Source organism: Diuraphis noxia, unplaced genomic scaffold, assembly GCF_037042655.1.
Source record: "Diuraphis noxia isolate RWA-SAM2 unplaced genomic scaffold, SU_Dnox_SAM2 contig0002, whole genome shotgun sequence".
NCBI classification, from domain to species: Eukaryota; Metazoa; Arthropoda; class Insecta; order Hemiptera; family Aphididae; genus Diuraphis; species Diuraphis noxia.
Genome location: NW_028301712.1, coordinates 24735144 through 24755975, shown reverse-complemented (window position 1 = coordinate 24755975; position 20832 = coordinate 24735144). Strand labels below are relative to the sequence as shown.

At 26.3% G+C, this 20832-nt stretch overlaps 2 protein-coding genes across 3 annotated transcripts in view; both read left to right on the top strand.

Moving 5' to 3' along the window:
* LOC107163200 (uncharacterized) overlaps nucleotides 1–6230 on the top strand; it is a 42622-nt gene extending 36392 nt beyond the window's left edge. The window contains exons 6-9 of the mRNA XM_089220411.1: nucleotides 1132–1290; nucleotides 1420–1551; nucleotides 1619–1770; nucleotides 4701–6230. Coding sequence (XP_089076537.1) covers nucleotides 1132–1290; nucleotides 1420–1551; nucleotides 1619–1770; nucleotides 4701–4829 — 572 coding nt within the window. The 3' untranslated portion in view covers nucleotides 4830–6230. The remainder of the gene's footprint in view (nucleotides 1–1131; nucleotides 1291–1419; nucleotides 1552–1618; nucleotides 1771–4700) is intronic.
* Nucleotides 6231–9833: 3603 nt separating this feature from the next.
* On the top strand, nucleotides 9834–18505 carry LOC107163201 (uncharacterized). 2 transcript variants are annotated; one of them, XM_089220341.1, is made up of 17 exons: nucleotides 9839–10084; nucleotides 10627–10705; nucleotides 10874–10950; nucleotides 11897–13331; nucleotides 13397–13485; nucleotides 13549–13692; nucleotides 14846–15036; nucleotides 15127–15352; nucleotides 15414–15581; nucleotides 15832–16038; nucleotides 16112–16344; nucleotides 16409–16589; nucleotides 17332–17511; nucleotides 17563–17659; nucleotides 17723–17925; nucleotides 17989–18097; nucleotides 18163–18505. In XM_089220341.1, the coding sequence occupies exons 1-17, from the start codon at nucleotides 10052–10054 to the stop codon at nucleotides 18222–18224; spliced, it is 3714 nt and encodes a 1237-aa protein (XP_089076467.1). In that variant the 5' UTR covers nucleotides 9839–10051; the 3' UTR covers nucleotides 18225–18505. The 2 variants fall into 2 exon arrangements, with proteins under 2 accessions (XP_089076468.1, XP_089076467.1); XM_089220342.1 differs by lacking the exons at nucleotides 17989–18097; nucleotides 18163–18505 and having other exon boundaries at nucleotides 9834–10084; nucleotides 17570–17659.
* The last annotated feature ends 2327 nt before the right edge of the window (nucleotides 18506–20832 follow it).

Genomic DNA, 20832 nt, shown 5'->3' with positions numbered 1-20832 from the left:
CTATATACCTAAACAATGTAAATACATTTATTAAAATGACAATTTTGTAAACATGATTTAATATTTATTTAATTATTAATTATTATTATTGCGCGGACTCTGTGACTGTAGTTATTATTTGTAATTCAGATATTGGTAAATTCGTGAAAACGCGTATGTGAGTTTGCGCGCCGTGTACACTGTCGTAATCGCTAATAGTTTTTTCACTCTAAATGGTACCCACAATATTTCAAAACTTTGCGCCTTTAAAATCTTGCGCCCGGAGGCAGATGCCCCCTCTTCCCCCCCCCCTTTAATCCGGCCCTGTATTCATGTTCATTACCGAAGATACCTATACGATTTGTGAATTGTGACTATTTTAATGTTATAATTAACCTATTATATATTTATATATTGTTAATTATGATATTTGTTAATATTAATTATTTTATGCCAACTTAGTTAACATTGACACTTGACAGCAGGTATAGGTACCAACCTATTTAGACAAGTTAAACTTACTTAAGTATATTGTAATATTTTGTATATATAGTGTACGGATATCACTTTCCTGTGGTTTATAAATTGATATTTCATAGTATTATATTGTATTTATAATTTTGTTTGTAAAACTAATTTCATATTGATTAAAATGTTTTAAGAAAACTTTACATTACCCGTAACTTGTTGTATATTAATGTTATATATAATTTTCCTAATTACTTTATGCTGTAATCGTTCTAATAATTAATATTTTCAACCGTTAACTTTATTTTTCTCCTTTGAATTTTTGATTTTAGTTCTTAAATAACATAACATTAAGAGTACTAACAAAAATAACATATATTTTTAAAAATTGATAAAAATAAATAAATACAATAAGATAAATATTAGAATTTATCTTATAAGCGTAGATATACAAATATTTTATATCGTGAGCGTGACTATTACATAATATATGGGAAAATGGTAACATATTATTGTATGTATTTAGAATTTATGTGACATAAGTAATATTTTTCCAACTACAATACGTCAATCCGATGATGAATTATTTTCAAATTTTAAATAGTTAAACATTACATCATTTTATGTATATTATAACTGGATCGATTGTCAATAATATATGCTTTTTTTGTTTATATTTTTTAGTGTTTAACTACGAACAATGCGATAAAAAAGTGCAAAGAGACCTTAAATTGATCATTTTTGTTATGGTTGCGTTAATTTTTATCGTTTCGAAACGCCGATGGTTCTACTGGTCGCATCAAAAGTTGAAGAAAAAATTAGAAAGTGATAAATATCCGCTATGTAAGGTTTTTTTAAACTATATTTACGAGAACAATAAAATACGACAATATAATGTATTTCATTACTTTTTTATTTCTATATTTATTTACATGTTGTTTATGTGTGTGTTTTTATTTACGATGTTTACAGCGGAAAAGACTATATATAAAGTAGTAGTATTTTACGACGAAGCGAACAAAGAAAACGCCCAATACTTAGTTGAAAATATGGAACATCGTGATAATTATATAGCAACGAAATATCAAATTGATTTTGAAGAAGGTAAACGTTGTTCCTTTATTTGCATATATAATATAATATTGTATTCTAACTAACTTCGTTCTTCCAGATTTAATCAAAACACAACCATATTTGCTTAAAGGTTTTGACTTCGCAATATATTTTTTGACTTCAAACGATAAAAATTCATTGTCATTGATGAAAAAATCAACGCAAATATCTTTTATTCAAGACAACGTCATTCCTAAGAAATACTTCATCGTAAGTAAATCCTATGACAATAATTATTAATCAATCCACTTAAAAACGACAAAAAAGTTTTTTTTGCTATGAAGTGTTTGAGCTCTCTATGTGAGGTTAGATCTTAGATCATATACTACGGATAGCGCCACGGCGTATTATTTTGAAGCCTATATTAGCGACGAGTCTCTGATTTAGCAATTTAGGTGTTCGATATGGGCATGCGCGATATATTTCATTGCATAATTATCCATAGGCCGTACTCAAGGGAAAAATATAATAATATAACTCGTGGATAAATAAGCGACGAATTACATCACGCATGCGTATATCGAACCCCTAATTCCGTGGCTCGTCGCTAATATCGGCTTCATTCTTTTGTATTGGTAATTGGTATAATACCGATTAATACGCTGTGGCTCCATCCATAGATTAGTTGGAGTAACATTATGTTGTATGATTAAACTAATAAAGTAATAACTAAGTATTCGGTTGCTGTATACATATATTGGATATATCATCGTTATAGGATTGAAACTTCCAAACGTATAGGTACTACCTATATTAATTGTATTATAATAAAACCACCTGCAGACAAGACCAAAAATCATATAAATATACTTAGCTGCTTCTGTAACAATAAACCCATATATCATCAAACATATGTTCCTGTGTGTTGTAAATGATTATTTGTAGCATTGGCTTGATATAGTTTTTGAACCAACTTATCAAAATTGATCGAACGTGGCCACATTAACGGTTAAATCACACACACTAAAAAAAGTAGGTGCCAATTCTACTACCGTCAGAGAAAGCAAATTTGTTCTACTTCGGTTATACTTATACGTTTGTGGAACTAAATGCTGTTGATATAACCAATATGTTACTGACAAAGGAATGTCACCTGTAAATATTTGGATTTGGGAAATGTTGACACGATATTAATTTTATTGTAGTAGGAACAGTAGGATATTAAAGTATGCTCACCTATGTTTTTGCTTTACAAATTATTCATCTAAATTTTGATTTTTGAAATTTATGAGTATACCCATTTAACTAAGAAAACTACTTAATTTGAATTTTGATTTAGATACATCAACATTTTCAAATAACAATTAACATTAAAAGAGTTATTCTCATTTAAAAAAATAGTATATAAAAATAGCAGTATAAAAAGTATAAATAATTGAATTGTGATCTTTAAGTTACTTACTTAAAAATTCCAAAAATCAGAATTTGAATAAATTAGTTCTTAAAGGAAATATGGGAGTAAACATGCTTGGTGAAGTTAATGATATATTTATATGAGCCAATTGATATTTATCTTTTACTTTATCCGCAATATCAAATTTATGAACTTTTGACAATTGATAGTAATGATGCTATCATACGACAAAACACGATGTTTTAGTATCAAATTAAAGCTTATGAAATTTCCTACAAAAACTGTTATAAGATAACTTTATTGTATACAACACTTTATAGAAGAAAAAATGTTCGAACTTCTATTTCAGTGGTGCTTCTTTGTAGCAAATTAAATCTATATAGTTGGTTTTGTAAGATTTGAAAGTCAACATTTTCCAATTAGTACTTCTAAAAATAATTGGGAAAGACTGGAATTCCTACGTGAAACCCGTTTTCAACAAAATCGATTTTTTAAATTCAAAATATGAGTATCAAACTTTAGAGTCTGAATGAATTCATGTAACAAATTACTAGACATGAAATATTGTTCAAAATATTTCAGCTTTATTTGTGTTGTTTATAAAAAGGTATTTTTAATTTTCGACTTTTTTAGTTTTTTTCTGTTTATGTTAATATGTTGAATGAATAGGAATTATTTATTATATACGATGACGCATTAAAGTGCAACTTTTTTTAAAAATTATTTTACACTTTAATATAATGAGTCATATATACCCAGTGGCGTATTTTTTTTTTTTTTTTTTTGTTTGGGGGGGGGGGGGGGTGTCCTCCATGTCTTGACACCCCCCGACATTTAAAAAAAACTCCTAATATATTGGACATTAGTGTTGTCATTTATTTTATAGTATACTATTTTTATCAAATGTAAAACTTCTTGTCAATTCCTAACATATTAATTTGTTAAAAAATTAATTCAATATATTTTTACATTAGTAATAAAACTAAAAATTTTGTTTGTGAGGTTCAATAAATGTTGACACCCCCCGAGAAATCACCCAAAATACGCCACTGTATATACCCAGATAGCATTTTCGTAATGATAATGTTATATTGATGTCAGTTTTTCATTACAAAAATATTATTATGAAATTGACATTACTATAATAATTAATATCAAGTAGTTATTTTATAAAAAAATATTATGGAATATTATATATATTACATTACTAACAAAATAATAATATATTTTTTAGAATATAATATTTTAATTTGTTGCTATCTGGGTAAATACTATAATCATAAATTCTTAATATATAAGTTGTATAACATATACATATGATACATGTGGATGTGGGTATCTATACTCTATACAATAGTTATAAGTTGTACATTATATTAAGTACAACCTAATAATATGCGTTACAGAAAACTAGTTAACTGTACAACTATGAACTATAAGGTACTATTAATTTTTGTTCATAAGTATAAATTTAAAATACTTTAAGTAAACTTTAAAAGTTGGTTATAGATTTTATTGAAATTTGAAGTAACCACCATCTGATTTTCATTGGGTCTGACATCGAGTTTGGTTTTCTGTTAAATATAAATGATAAAGAATAAATCAAACATTTTTTTCTTTTGATTCATAATTATTAATTTAATAATATAGTCATCGATTAGAACGAATACTCACTATACAATCGAGTACAAAGGTTACAACATTTTCAACTAAGTCTACTTTTCAGAATAGCTTAAGTAATTCACACATACCGATGCCTATAATATTTTAATGTTGTATGTTTCAGGACTGTATCAACATATCTGAGACGATGGCGAAATCGTGGTGTGACAGGGTCCTGGCGGATCTAAGCATCATCGACGATCACGAAAAGCAAAACAAAAATACCTCGAACAAATTGTTGAGAGTTGTCTAAATATATAATTGTAACAACGTTCGGTAGCCGTCAATGTCATAATAAAATTATTATAATATTTTGTCGAAACATAGTATTCCTATATACACCAAACATTATATAAGTATATAACTACGGGATGAGATTCCATAAACAAAACAAAAATCTTTATTTATTATTGTCATATAATCTATTATAAAATATTATATAGGTAACTATAATGTTATTATTGATTTCGTTATGATAATTAATAATATATATTGTTATAAAAAATTTACAACCGACATGTCCCATTATATAATGTTATATGCTAATAATATGTTATGTTCAGTATTGATGTATTGATGTATACCTACATTTCGTAGGAGTGTATACGCGCGTTTAGGAGGACGTTACACCCTCAAATGTTATCTTCATTTTATAAACGCGTAACATAGCAAATGTTATGCTCAGCAGATCACGTTTAGCTCCGTTAGTTTAAAATTTAAAGTAAATTGACCTTTTACAAAAATTAAAGGTAACATTATTATCGAGGGCATCTCGTAGGATTTTTATTATATTTTAATTTTAAAGTGAGTTATGTGTGTTTTAAAATTATAAATTGTTTGTATATCTTAAAATACTCATAACTCACTTTAAAATAAAAATATAATAAAAGCCAACGAGTTGCTCTCGATGATAATGTTACCTTTAATTTTTGTTAGAGGTCAATTTTGAATTTATTATAAATTTTAAACTAACGGAGCTAAACGTAATCTGCTGAGCATAAAATTTACCATGTTACACACTTTTTAGACGGAGACAAGATATGCGGGTGTAGCGTCCTCTTAATAATAATAATTGTTGATATCCAACGGGCGCTATTTATTATTATTGTACTTATCGTAGTTTTATGTGTGATTTTACTCGTGATTTACCGACGTCGACTACCTAACTACTTCTATGTCGTCGAAACCGAACGGACAAATTTAACGTAGGTTCAATTGTTTTTATTATTATTACGATGTAGCTTACAGTGGTACGATTTTAGTAATTTATTTAGTATTGGTTTATATCGACTGGTCTGTGTGTATAATTATTATTATTTATGTAAACAGTATTAATTTGTGCCGCGGGGAAGAGATCAATTAGAAATTCTCCCTCGCATAACTCTAACTTTGCTGATCATATTATTATAATGTTACGCTTGTTTTCTCTGATTGTCGTCATATTTATCTCTCTCCTCCCTCTCTCGCTCTCACTATTTCTGTATCTGTATTTCTTCCCTCTCTATCTATGTATGTATGTATGTATGTACATCCCTTACACTCTCGACCTTGGCGAATTAAATATTTGATTAATTTTGTTTTAACTACCTAGGTTTAGTTTTGAATATAACATGTAACTTTAATTATATAAAATACTGATCATAAAATTTTTAAATTTTTATTTTTTATTTCACAATAATCCTATGTTTGTACTTATATTGTAAACCTTGCTACGTTCTGCACAATCTTGCTCCTAGTGCACAATCATGGGTTGTTTGATACAATTCTAAATTTTTTTTTTCTTAATTTTTATCTAAATATACTTACTGGTATTTTAAAATCAAAATATGATGATATCTATATAAAACTTGTGTGTCAATAATATTCATTTAATGTGACACGAAATATGAGACATTTTAGCGGTACTGCTCGTAATTGTTTCTGCAAAATAACGAAATACAATGATAATATTCATCAAATTTACCTGCTTATTACCTATCTACGTAGCCATGTTATTGAACTATATCGTTGGACGTTGATAAATTTTAATCATGCAATTTGCGTTGAACATGATCCGATGGACTGTGTATATATCGGTACTGTAATCAGCCAGCGTTAACAGTGCGTAAAAACAGAACGACAGCGAATTATGGTCTAACAGCGATTCGTACGCACCAAAATTAAATTCCTCGAGAACTATTTTATATTTACACAGCTGCTGATTTTAGGCAAGGTGCCGGTCCGGGACGAAGACGACATGAAGTCTGATCGAATTAGTAAGGTGTATGCTAAATGATTAAGACTTTAAATGAGCTTCATAGAGTTGATAATACCCAACTTGACGTACCGCAATATTTTTCTAGTCAATGAATTAAACCTACTGAAAACATAAATTCTAAATGATTATCTCTCAAACATATTGTATTATGTTGTTGCAAATCTCACCTTATAATGAAGTATAATGTGTATTGCTTCATGACGACATGTATTATGTATACTATACTATTATATATACCTAGTTATAGTGCATATACGTTCAAGAAATAGTATTGTCTGTAGATAATATAATGTGAAATAATAATAAGAAGAAGACATAAAATATTAAGATAACTCCTCGCGACTACAAAAAAGTTAAAATAAAAAAAAAATTTTCAAAAGTTAAATTAGTTAAATGTAACATTTTTAGGCTAATGAACTATTTATTTAATAATAATAAATATATAATATGTATAATATATATAAATAAAAATTAAGTTTTATAAAAATAAATAATTAATGTAATACGATAATACTCATATTAATATATATGTATAACTTTTTATAAATATTTATGTTCAACTATGAACCAAAAAAAATGTTTTGTGTTGACATAGTAGTTATCTCGTCGCCTACTGGTGTAGGGAACTTATACTGAGGATGAGATGACTCATCTCAGTTAGACTTGAATATTGTTGTTTCACGATGTAGGTAATGATGTAAATCAAAAATTTGTTTATTAATTTATTTATTACAGAACACGCGAACTTCAATGATAAATCTTACAACAGATAAATTATTAATCTAATTTGATCAGCAAAATATTCCAAGTTCCTAGAAAAGTAACCTATTATGCTCAATTATTTTCTAAGTCCAGAAATATTATTCTGCCCAAATTATTAATTTAAAGAACAGACTGGCGTGAAGATGCTGTGGTGTTCTTGGTCAAATGTTCAAATCACGTCTGAATACACGTCGACTCGGGAGTCTCCTATATAGTGCTACCGTAGCACTAACTGCTGCTACCGCATCTACTCTCCTTAACCTACTTGCTCTCGTTTCTGTTCTCTCGGATGCTGTGTAATCATCTAATCTTGTTGGAAATGCTAACTACCCACGCTCGGATGCAAGTGTGCATTTTCAATGTATGTTATTATTTTAAAATATTCATTATTTTGAATAATATTTCTTGAAACTATTTTTTTTTTAATTTGTTGTGTGTGATGACTGATGACACATTATGATTCCCGTGTTTTGTTCAAGCGCACCGCCTATCTATGACCGTCATTTCCGTTATTTATTTATTAATGGTTTTTTATAATTTAAATTTTCAACCTAATTCCAAGAACCGTCTCTCCCCCATGATTATCAGTAATTGTCTCATTGTAATACGCTATGTAATTTCTTAGAACTATATTCATTTTCCACCCCTTTGTTATGGTTGTATTGTTATTTCCCCAGGCGATAGCTGCGGCTGCATCCGAGTTGAGTCCTGAATTAAAAATTGTTATACAAGTTGGGTACGGGATTTTCACAGGTACTGAGGTACATCATTAGATGGGTCCTTATTATTTGTTATTTGAGGATATTATAACCATAATATTATTTTTTTTTTTGCCATTTAAAACATAAGTTATTAGAATTTTATTATAATAATAAATGGCAATAACATGCATGTACTAAACAAAGAAAAAATATTAAAAATGTTATAAATCAAATATAAAAAAAAGCGGGAAAGTGGATGTCGCTCTGCTGTAGGTACAGTTGGTTACAAGTGGGGTACTGTAATGGATGGAATTAAATTTGAATCCAATAATATTATATCATTGTATACGAAAAACGATTCTGAGCGAAGACGGTTTATCTGTCTAGGCTATATTATAGATTATTAAAAATTTTCAAATCTTAGATTTAAAATAAAATTTTTTTAGAAATGTCTAGCTTAAAATAATTTGCGAATTTTCGTGATTTTTAAGTATGTTGTCAAAATTAAAATTTGAATGATTGTAAAAAAAAATTGTGACTATATTGTATTTCTTTTATTTTTCAACTGCTATACTAAAAATATGTTAGGAGCCTTGTATTAAATTCTCAAATCTTAGATCTAAAAAGAAAAACTTTTATGAATTTCTATCTAAGATAATTTGAACATTGCCGTAATTTTAACGTATTTAGTTAAAATTTGAACTTTAAATGCTTATAAAAAAAATCGTGTCTATGTATTTTTAATATTTTTCAACTGCTATTGTAACAATATGTTAAGAGCCTTGTATTAAATTTTCAAGCTTTTCTGCCTAACAAATACATTTTTATCGATATTAATTTTAAAAAACTAATAATGATCGAAAATTGCAAATACCTATGAATAATTCAACTTAAGTCGAAAATTTTTGAAAATTGCATGGTGGATAGAATATACTTATATAAACATTCGGTGAAAATTTCATGTATCTATGGCAATTTGTTGTAAAGTTACATCAAAAACCAAAATCGATTTTGTCGAAAACTGATTGTGCGTAAAATTTCCCGTTTTTCCCTTAATTTTTAGTTTGTTTTTCTCGATTATTTAGAAAAATATTTAAAAAATTTCACTTTTGACCCCCCCCCCCCCGACCCCCCCCCCACGAAGTACCAACTAGATTCACTTTCTGATCGAACGAGGTACTGAAGACAAAAATCGAAGCACTTTTACTGCTCCAAAACGTGATGACAGACACAAAAAAAAAACCTATTGCTCCGCTCAGAATCTAAAAAATAATAGGCTAAGCAATAAGCATGCTTGAAAAATAAACCTGTAATTATCAATTATAGATATCTAAGATTATCAGCTATAATTTCTTATCAAAGGGTCTAACTCTTATCACGAAGGCCTAACTGTCTATGTGGTTCCATCGTCCTATGACTGACCATAGAGTAATATTACTCTATGGACTGAACCCATCCAACCTTGATAAGAATATGCTAATATGAATGATAAGTGATAACCAATAGATAGTACATAGTAGTTACTTTTATATGATGGGTACAACGTACTAAATAACAAAACTAAAATATAAACTAGTCAACAAAACATAAAACTACTACGTTTCCAATTTTTTTTTTTACTTTATTATGATTTATGGTTAATCTTTATTTATTTAATTTTTAATTAATTTACAATATTTATAATGTTTTTGAAGTAATGTTATGAGTTTTTAATAATTTTATATTTTAATTGTTAAAATTTTTTAGTTACCTACTATGGAAATTTGTAATTTAGATGAAAGAAATGATGTATGTTATACAATTTATTACTATTAGTATGACTATTAATTTTTATTAATCTATATATATATATGCTATTATTAATTTTCAAATTTTACCAAGATACACTGACATTTGTTGTCTCCATCAAAGTAAATTTATGCTCAGTAGATGCACATTAGCTTTATTGGCTAAAAAATTAGAATGAATTGACCCATTATGAAACTTTTTGGTAAGAAAATTATCCATGTTTTATTCAAGTTTTTTCCAATAATTCAGTAATAAGTGAAATATGATCATTTTTTTTTGTAGTATCTTAAGTACTCAAAATTAGCTAAACGATTTAACTATAAGAAAAACCATCATTTAAATACAAATAATATTCTTACCTTGAGTTTCTTAATAAGTCTCTTCACTCTAATTTTTAAATTAATAAAATGTAAACTTCTGAGATTTAGTTTCCTATTTGTTGTACTTATCGGGCGGATACAACAAATGCCTGTTTAGCACCATTTTAATGACTATCCTACTTATAGGTAGATATATATATATATTTGTAAATGTATACTTAGGTTATACAAGGATTGTCAAAAGAAGAAATGTCTGCTAAATACCAAAATGAAATCATTCAATTAAAAAAAGAAAATGAAGGTACTTACCAATTAAGGTTTAATTAATTAAACGACAATTTTTATATAAGAAAAAAAATATATTTTTAAAATTTTCTTAATTATACTGAGCATGATTAAAAATTATTATTAAAAATAAATTATTAAGGTACCTATATATAGTATTTATGATAATTGTTATCTTTTTTAGAATTACATAATAAAGAAAAGATATGGGAAGAAAAGTATATTGACCAACAGCGTTTATATGAACATTCTGAAAGACAGGTAAAACATAAGGATTTTCAATTTATAGTACCTTACAGATTGATTAATTTTAAATCCTAATTAGGTACTAGTATCTATATTGAATAATGTTGCATTAAAAAAACTCATGATTTGCTTGCATTTTTCTACTATTGTTTTCCAATTTTTTTACTCTATCTGTAGTAAAAATCTAAAACTAACAATGTTATCTGTCTAATATTTAGGTACCTGAAACTTTTATATCATTGTTTTAAAATTGTTTGAATGAAATAAACATTAATATAATACCGAATTTATTTTTATACAATTAAGTATTTGTAATTTAAAGAATCTATATGATGTAATTGATTTTTCTGAAAATATGTCATGTATTGTCTTGATATTATTATGCGCATTTGACCTATATTAATAATTCAACAATATTTTATTGAATTGTAGCGAAGAATTTAATATACAATTGCATAATAATAATATAATTGTAAGATTACATTATGAATAGTTTCTTAAGAGGATGCTATGTCGCTACCTATACCTTTGTTGTCCCTGTCTTAAAAACATATGGCATACCAAATTTTCATTCATTTGTTTCAATAATATGCTGTTACTTGTTAGTTTTAATATTAGAGTGAATTAATTATTATCAAAAACATTGTTATTTTTGTTAAAATTTCGGCTTTTATTCAATATTTTATTATTCAAACAAGGTATTAGTATGTGAAATATCACAAATTAAAAATGCTTACGTTTTCCTTAAATAATATAAAATAAAGCCAATGCTTGTGCATAAATGGTTTTCTTTACTAAAAGTTTGATAATAGGTTAATTCACTCTAATATGCATACTAACTGCATATTATTAAAACCAGTGAACAAAGGTTTGCCATATCTACATTGTGTAAATCGGAGACAATAAATATGTGGGTAGTGTCTTCTTAATGTTCTTAACTCTAAATAATTAATGTTTATAGGAATTGCTGAATAAGATTAAAGAACTACAAGAATCAGAGTCAGTAATAATCAACCTAAAAGAAAAAATTAACATATTAAATACTCAACAAAAAGATGAAGTTGAAGCTTTGCAGAAAACACTTCAAAGTAACAAACATGCATTAGATGCTATGAAAAAAACCTTGGATAATGAAAAGGCATTTAGAATTTGTGCAGATCAAGAAAAAACAAACCTTAAAGAACAGATAAAATGTAATGCAATAAAGTATAAATCTTTAGAAAATGAAAATAAAAAATTAGTTAGTGATAAATTAAAATTAGAAGAAGTCCAAAGTAAAATTAAACAACAATGTAATGAATTATTACAGAAAAATATTTCATTAGAAAATCACTGTGAAAAAAGGGAGCAAGCATTTGATGGCCAAACAAATTTAATTAGCAAATTAGAAAACAGTATCACTGTTTTAAATGAAAAGTTAAATAATTATGTGGAAATTGAAGAAGAAAATAACAAATTACTAAAACAAATAAAATTGTGTTCTAAACAAATGGAAACTTATGAAAATGAACGAGAAGTATATGTACAAAGATTACAAAACATGCAGAAAGAAGAAAATGAATTCAAAAACAATATAAAAGATTTAAAGCAAGAAATGGATGTAAAAAATAGCGAAATTAACAAACTTACCGAAAACTGTACTATTTTGAACTCGAAAAATGCATTGTTATCTACTAATGTAGATAATTTAAAAACAAACTTCACCAATTGCCTAAAACTTTTAGATGAAATGTTTGAAAATTATGTAAAACATAATGCAGTAATAGAAAATAATGAACCACCTTTAAAAATTATCCCTTTAATAAATGAAACATTTGAATTGTTTGAACACACTTTAGCTGAATATAAATTATTTAAATTATCATCTGAAAATTCTAAAATTACTTTAAAAGATGAAATTAACCAAAAAGAAAAAATAATTTTGTCATTAAAGGATAAATTAGATAACTATAAACAGGAAATCTTTAAAAATGAAATGACTAACACTAATTATTCTGAGATAAAGAAGTCTGCAGGGAACACAGATCTTAAGCAAACTCTAAGTGAGAACATAAATAATCGTCAACTAACAATAAATTCTGAACTCAAAAAAAACTTAAAATATATTTATACAATTAAGAATGACATATTGCCAAAACAAAAACTTTTAGTATCTGAATGCATGGAATTTATGTTAAAAAAAATTGAAGAAATTGAATGTTTAAATATTTCCAAAAATTGTTTCATAGAAAATATACATACACAATTTTTAAATTTGAAAAAAGAAATAGTGTGCAAAAATTTAAACATTAAAGAACTAAAAACAGAAGTATTAAATCTAAAAGAATTAGTCAAAACAAAAGATGCACTGTGCAATGACATGAATATAGAATTGCAACAGTTAAAAGAAAACTTAGGTACCTTTAAATCTAATTTAAAAATGTGTTTTGAAGTTATTTTTAATATATTTTTATTTGTATAGATGATGCAAGAACTACGTCAATTGGTAAAGAAGACAATATTTATAAAATGCCTGAAATAGATGAAAGTCAAGAAGATCGTTCACAAAAGGTCAATATTAAATTATGACTAATCTTAGAGTACATTGATAATTAATTACATTTTACATTTTAGTTGAAGGCCATTGCTATAAAACAAAAAAAACAAATAGCTGATTTAAAACAGACTCTTGAAAATGAAATCAAGAAGCATAGTTTAGAAAAAAGTGATTTAATGAATAAGGTGATGAGCTTAGCTGAACAAGGCAAACTTGCTCGAGTAAGATTTAAAAATAAAAATAATTAATATTGTGTATCTAGACATGTTATTCTAAACTCATTTTTACAAGAGAAAGGTACTGGAAAAAAACTGGCGTTTCCTGCACATTTGGCACAGCGATTTTTCGAAATGCATCAAATGGTACCTTCTTTCTTGAAAACGAGTGTTGAGACATTTTTAATTAATTATTTATTTATGTCCACCCTACACTCGCATTACATAATATTACACATTACTGTTAATATCATTTAATAGTTGTCATTATCTTAAATACATAATGTTTAAAATCAAGCCCCATCCAGACCAAAAAATATTTGTCGACAATTGTTTAGGTTACTGCTTATGATGAGAAATCAGGAACATTTTTTATGACAATATTCAGGAACATTTATGTCGACAATAAGACACTATGTACTGAAAAAATTACGTATTCAAGAAATTGGCAATTATAAAATAATATTAAGAGGACGCCACACTCGCATGTGTTGTCTTCGTCTTTCAAGTGCGTAACATGGCAAATTTTATGCTCAGCAGTTCCAATTTAGCTTCGTTAGTTTACAACTTAGAGTAAATTGACCTCTTATAAGAATTAAAGGTAACATTATTATCTAGGTTTTCACAGAGGCTTATTATTATATTTCAATTTTGAAGCAACTTATGAGTATTTTAAGATATACAAGCAATTCACAGTTTTTAAAATACTCATAAGTTGCTTCAAAATTGAAATATAATAAAAAGCCTCTGTGAAAACCTAGATAATAATGTTACCTTCAATTCTTATAAGAGGTCAATTTACTCTAAGTTGTAAACTAACGGAGCTAAATTGGAACTGCTGAGCATAAAATTTGCCATGTTACTACGCACTTGAAAGACGAAGACAACACATGCGGGTGTGGCGTCCTCTTAAGAATAGTGTTCATATGTTCAGTGGGAGGATCTATATTAGTTCATAATTTTAACTAAAAATGTTTTTCGTAAATAATTGTTTGTGAAATACAAATTACCTACTAATAATTAAATAATCACAATTTTATTTTGGTGAAGATATATTAATTGATTAGTATGATACATACATTTATGACAAATTTCCTATAATTCATCCAAATTAACAAAATTAATGTTGAGATTTATATAAATTGTTTTTATTTTCAAGTGTTTACAACAACAATATGATATTAAATGTGATGAGTATGATATTAAATGTGCGGAAATCAAAGAATTAGTTAAAAAATGTAAACAAGAAGAAAATCAACTTTTAGAACAAACAAAACTAAGCACCATATTAAAATCAGATATTGAAAATTTAAAGAATGACTTATCACAAGCTCAAAATACTATAATTAGGTAATTTGCTAATTTGTATATTTTCTAATATATTGTATTAATAATTTGTTTTTAGTATACTGTTAATTATTATTTATATTCAATTTTTAGTTTAAAGGAAGCTGATAAATCTTTGAATTCAAAGATAGATATTTATAAGCAAGAAAAATCAGCTTCTGAAATACTTAAAACAGATCGAGAAGCAACTATAAAAGAACTTTCAAAAAATTTACAAGTCTCAAGGGATAAAATAAAATCCATGGAATCTGAATTGGAAAAATTAAAAACAGAAAAGCAAAAAATTAATATTCGTGACCTTGAATTAAATTCTTATGAAGTTGGTGGTGTATTTTAATTAAACAATTCAAGGATTAATTTCATTTTTATTGATTTTTTAGAAAACTTTAGATGAATTATCACAAAAAGTGAAAGAAGAAAAGCAACATAGTCAAAATCTTGAACAGGAACTTTCTAACGCCAACAATGTTATTGATTCTTTGCATGAACAAATTAAACATTTGGAACATATCATTATTACTGAACAAGAAAGAAATAAACAAAATTTAGTAAGTGAATCGTTGATTAATATTTTAACTTAAATTAAAAATTATAAAATATATATTTCTGAAAAAAGTATTAATGATCAATTCTTAATCATAATAAATCTTATTTATGATTACTTATAAAAAATTACTAATAAAAGTATACAGCATTATATATTATTTTTTATTCACTTGATATAATTTAAAATTATATTAATTAAACATTTAAATTTAAATTGTATTCAAAATTTGTTGTTATGATTTTTAATTTTAGCATCAATTAGAAGTATGTAGAAATGGGTTGAATAATGCTGAGTCATTATTAAACGAAAAAGAAAATCATTTAAAAGAATGCCAAGCAGCTTTAAATCAAGAAAATATATCAAATACAAATTTAACTAATAAATATGATGAATTACAAAAACTATATGAAACTGAAAAAGAAAACTATCAATTGCAACACTCACAGCTCACAGAAAAAGTAAAAATAGTTTAATTCATATTAATTATCATAGGTATTGATGTCTTATAGTTTTAATTTTTATTAAAATCAGATTCGACGAATGCAAGTAGAAATAAAAACAGCAAATGAGTCTATTTCAAAATACACAGAAGAAAATCAAAGTCTCCTTGACGAATTTGAAGCATATAAAGTAAGAGCTCATAGTGTTTTTCAAAAACACAAACAAGACACTGTGTATCATGCCAAAGTTGCAGAATTAAATGAACAACTACAAGAAGTTACCAAAACTTTAAATCTCTCAAAAATAAATTTACAAAGTGTGTCGTGAGTACTTAACAAGAACAAAATCTTAAAAAACGTATTATTACAATTAAATTTTATTTTTTAGGTCAGAATTATCTCATAGAAATATAGAAATGACCATGTTACAAAAAGAAATAGATAAATATGAAAAGAAATTAAGTAATTTGAACAAGACTATGTCAACAAAAGACAAAGAAATATATCATTTGAGTAACGAAATTGAAAATATGAAATCCTTATTGGAAAAAGAGAAGGCATCTCTTAATGTTAGTTTAGTATGATCAAATAATTATTTATACAGCTGATTTTGCATATTAGGGATACCAGTTAATCAGGAAATATGCTTAGTCGATAATGCTTCAATTACCAAAAAATCCAATGGTTTTAGTCTAAATGTTCACTACTTTTCTAGAAAATAAATCTTGCAATTAGAACATTTTTAACAATCAGATTATACCAACTATAAGATATAATCAATTATCTGGTGATATTTGTTTCTTAATGTTATTTTGGTAAGAGGAACAAATTTTTTCTACTAAATATATTATTTCGGTATGAATTTTTTCCATAAATGGGTATTTTTTTTAAATATTATAAATTATAATATATCTATTATTATTATCATTTTATATTTCATGTTTATTATTACATCAAATATCACAATACTCATTCATACCAATAAATTATAACTAGTTGAATAACTACCATAACATTTTTTAGTTTTTATTATAGTTTAAAATTACTGAGGTACAATTACATGTGCCTGATTTGTTTTAATAAAGAAAAGTTAAACTAATTATAGAAAATTAGTAGACTCTAGATTTGGATTGCAGAAAGCAGAAATCTGGACCATCAACATATTTTAAATATTTTTTTGACATCACATAGTTATTATAAAAAAAAAAAATGTAGGGGACTTTTCTTTGGACCTATCTATTTATTATTTTTTAATACTTGTTGCCCCTTAAGTCAGACTATTACGAAAACTTAACTTGTTTTAATTTATAGGAAAATATATTGAGTGAACGATTAGCTCATGAAAATGAAATTAACAGATTACAACAAGAAATTATTTTAGCTAAACAAACAAATTCCAATGAAACAGAATCAAACATTGGGTTACCTGTGATTGAAAATAAACTTATAAAATCAACTTCTTCAAATCATATTCATGACGATGATGAAATGGTTAGTATATAAAAGTGTATATTAAATTAAAATGTATAAATATTTATTTAGTTTTCAGATTTTGCAAGTTCCAATGAATCAGTTCGAAAAATTAGCAAACCAACACTTATGCCTTTGGCAGATCTTTTATCGTTTGATAGTAATAGTGGTAATTAACCATCAGTTTTATATAATTTTGTAAATATTTATTGTATAATTTCTTATATTATAGTTAGTGACCCAATTACTGAATTGAACACTAGTCAGAAACAATTGAAACATTTAACTATGATGTTAAATGATGCCGAAAAAAACTGTTCTCGATATGAACAACAAAATAAATTTCTTAAAGAAGATATTAGACGGTTGCAGCGTAGCGTAGACAGACATGCTGAAATACAAAATATGGAATATTTGAAAAATATAATTTTAAAGGTATGTTGTTCTGTTAAGCTTTACTAATTATAAATCTATGTTTATTTTTAATTTTCTTTATAGTTTATAACTTTATCAAGTGGAGTAGAAAAATGTCACTTAGTACCTGTGATAAATAAACTGCTCAAACTTAGTCCTGATGAGCAGAAGCAAATAGAGACTATTGCTAAAGGTAAATTGATGATTAATAAATTTGATTTAATTTAAGTTTTGAGACCTATTTGTTTGTAAATTTAGGATCACTTGCAGACCAAAATTCAAGCTGGTCTAGTTTATTTACTTGGTCACAAGGAACTTAGTTTACACTTTAATTAAGTAAAATGTTATAGAAGAATATAGGTGATTAATATTATTCCCACACATTTTTCACATTATCAAGTATTCTAAGTATTATTATTTTTAAAGTGATTTATATGTGTCTGTACATATTTACATATACAAGGTTATTTGTTAAGCAATAAGCATCCTCACTATTGCAATTTAATTTGAAAAATTATATTTCTTTCTATATGTATTCCAAATTCTTTGTTATATGATGTGTATTTATTTGTTATTGTAATAAAAAATATTTTTATTGAAATTAATTTGAGTATTTGACATCTAGCCAACTTTAACTTAACATCTTAACCAGTTATAAAAATTGTATCTTATCACTGTTTAATTATTTTGTAAACTAAATTTATATATTTAAGAGCATTCCCTTTTGCCTTTCTTAAATTAAAATTAAATTGTTATACTTTGTACTAAAATAGTATTTGAGTTTGGTATTATGCATTTTGTCTTAAGAGTTAAATAGTATCTTACTTTATATAGTTAATAAAAATTATTATTATTATTAATCTATTATGTGCAATGTACCTACTTATGTTTTATTGATTCCTTTTTTTAAATTTTACTAATTTAACTCAATATATTGTATTTTATTTGAAATCTAACTTCAATTTTATTACCTATAATATGCTATCATCAATTTTTTTTTTGGGGGGGGGGGGGGCGTAGCCCCCCTCAAGTTAATAATTGTCATAAAGTCATATCCCTCCCCATGACAAAAACCTAACTACGCCACTGACACATCCTATAATACTTCTTTTGATAATTACCAAGAAATTTGCACTATGATTATACCTATTAGGTATTACCTAATGTAAATTATACTTCAGAATAATAATGCCTAAGTAATTTAATCATCGGTAGGTCGTATAGGTATGCTATCTATTTACAATATTTTGCATGTTTATGGTTTGTCAATTTTTATTTTAAGATCATTAGAGTATATATACTCATATAGGCTATATAATATATATATGTATAATATAAGTCACAAAATTTCTAATTTCTAAAAATCATAGGCGTGTGCATGGAGTATGCAGACGCTTAGGGGCACACGAACATTGTCTTAGTTCATGATTTCGACTGGTTAGATAGTGGTTATAAAATGGTGATAATACGATATCAATATGGAGTATGGACTTGTTTTTAAATTCATTGTGGACGGTTTTCAATAATTTGAGAAATAATGGTTTTATTTTCAGTTTAGGTATTTACTATTTATATTTTCCTATAAATAACGATAATTACGTCTTTAACTTTATAAAGTCCAAATACTGAAAAGTCTTATGTTTATTATAGTAATTACTAATTAGTAATTGAATAGTTGATACTAAAATTAATTTAATCTATTCTGTGCTAATATGATCGCCAGCATGACCGTACGTTTGTAATCAAGTTGCAGTGATAACCCAAAAGTGTTAGGATGAATTAATATTAATATTCATAGAAAACAAATTTCTATTGAAATTGACAAAGAAAATGAGATTGAACAATTTTAATTCCTTATAGGTACCAGAAAATAGCAATTATGTATAATGTATATATTCATTTAAATGGACATGTGTGTAAAATAATGCTTCTCATCAAATTAAAAAAAAATGCTTTTAATAAAAAAAAGATGGAAAACCTAAATTTATTCTAATAAAAATTAGTTACTAGAAGTTCAAGATGAAATGTCATGCACATTAATTTTAGGCCCATTTATATTTTGTATCTGTGGCCGAGGGGCGTAATTTATCAGCCGCATACTCTGCGAACAATGTCTGCGCACGCCTATCCTAAAAATTAACTCACTTCAAATGAAAATACATCATCCGAAAGTCTTCATTCCCACTCCATATAAAAAAATAAATATACAGTGTTATTTACATTTTTTTAATTACCAAAATAATATCGATAAAGCACTGGACTGGATTCCGGTCCATTTGATTGTGGGATTCATTTTCTAACTCATATTTTTATTTCACAATCTGTTGCAATTATAATATATATCACGAGTCACAGAATAAAAAATCCTGTTGAAACATCGATAATAATATGAGTTTATAAACATACTAGACTGTCTACCTAGTACTTATATAATTAAATACAGTGAGGAAAAGTAACTGAGTAATTTCGTAAAAATGGGAATTTAAAAGGAAATTTTGTGAACGTGATACATGATATTAAAGTATGGGTACCTAAATAGCTGATTAGTGATAGTTTATGTGATTTAATTGAATCAATAATTTTATTAAACATAAATTAAATGACCTTATGTCGTCAGTAAATATTTTAATCGCGTGACCATTATAGAAAATATAAAATTTAAATTATTTATATTTTTTATTCTCACTTATTGTAGGTAGACACCGTCAAAGAATATAAAATAATATTGACAGTGAGTTATAATTTTATCTGAAGCCTTCTAAATTTTTCTCAATTATTGATTAGATTTTTATAGATAAGTTACTAACTATTTTGATACAAGTTATAATACACTTAATAGCATAGGCGCCCGCTGGAGGGGGGGCAAGCTGGGGCATTTGCCCCCCCTGGCTTTTTCAAAATATTTTTTTTAATTTAATGTTTTAAGAT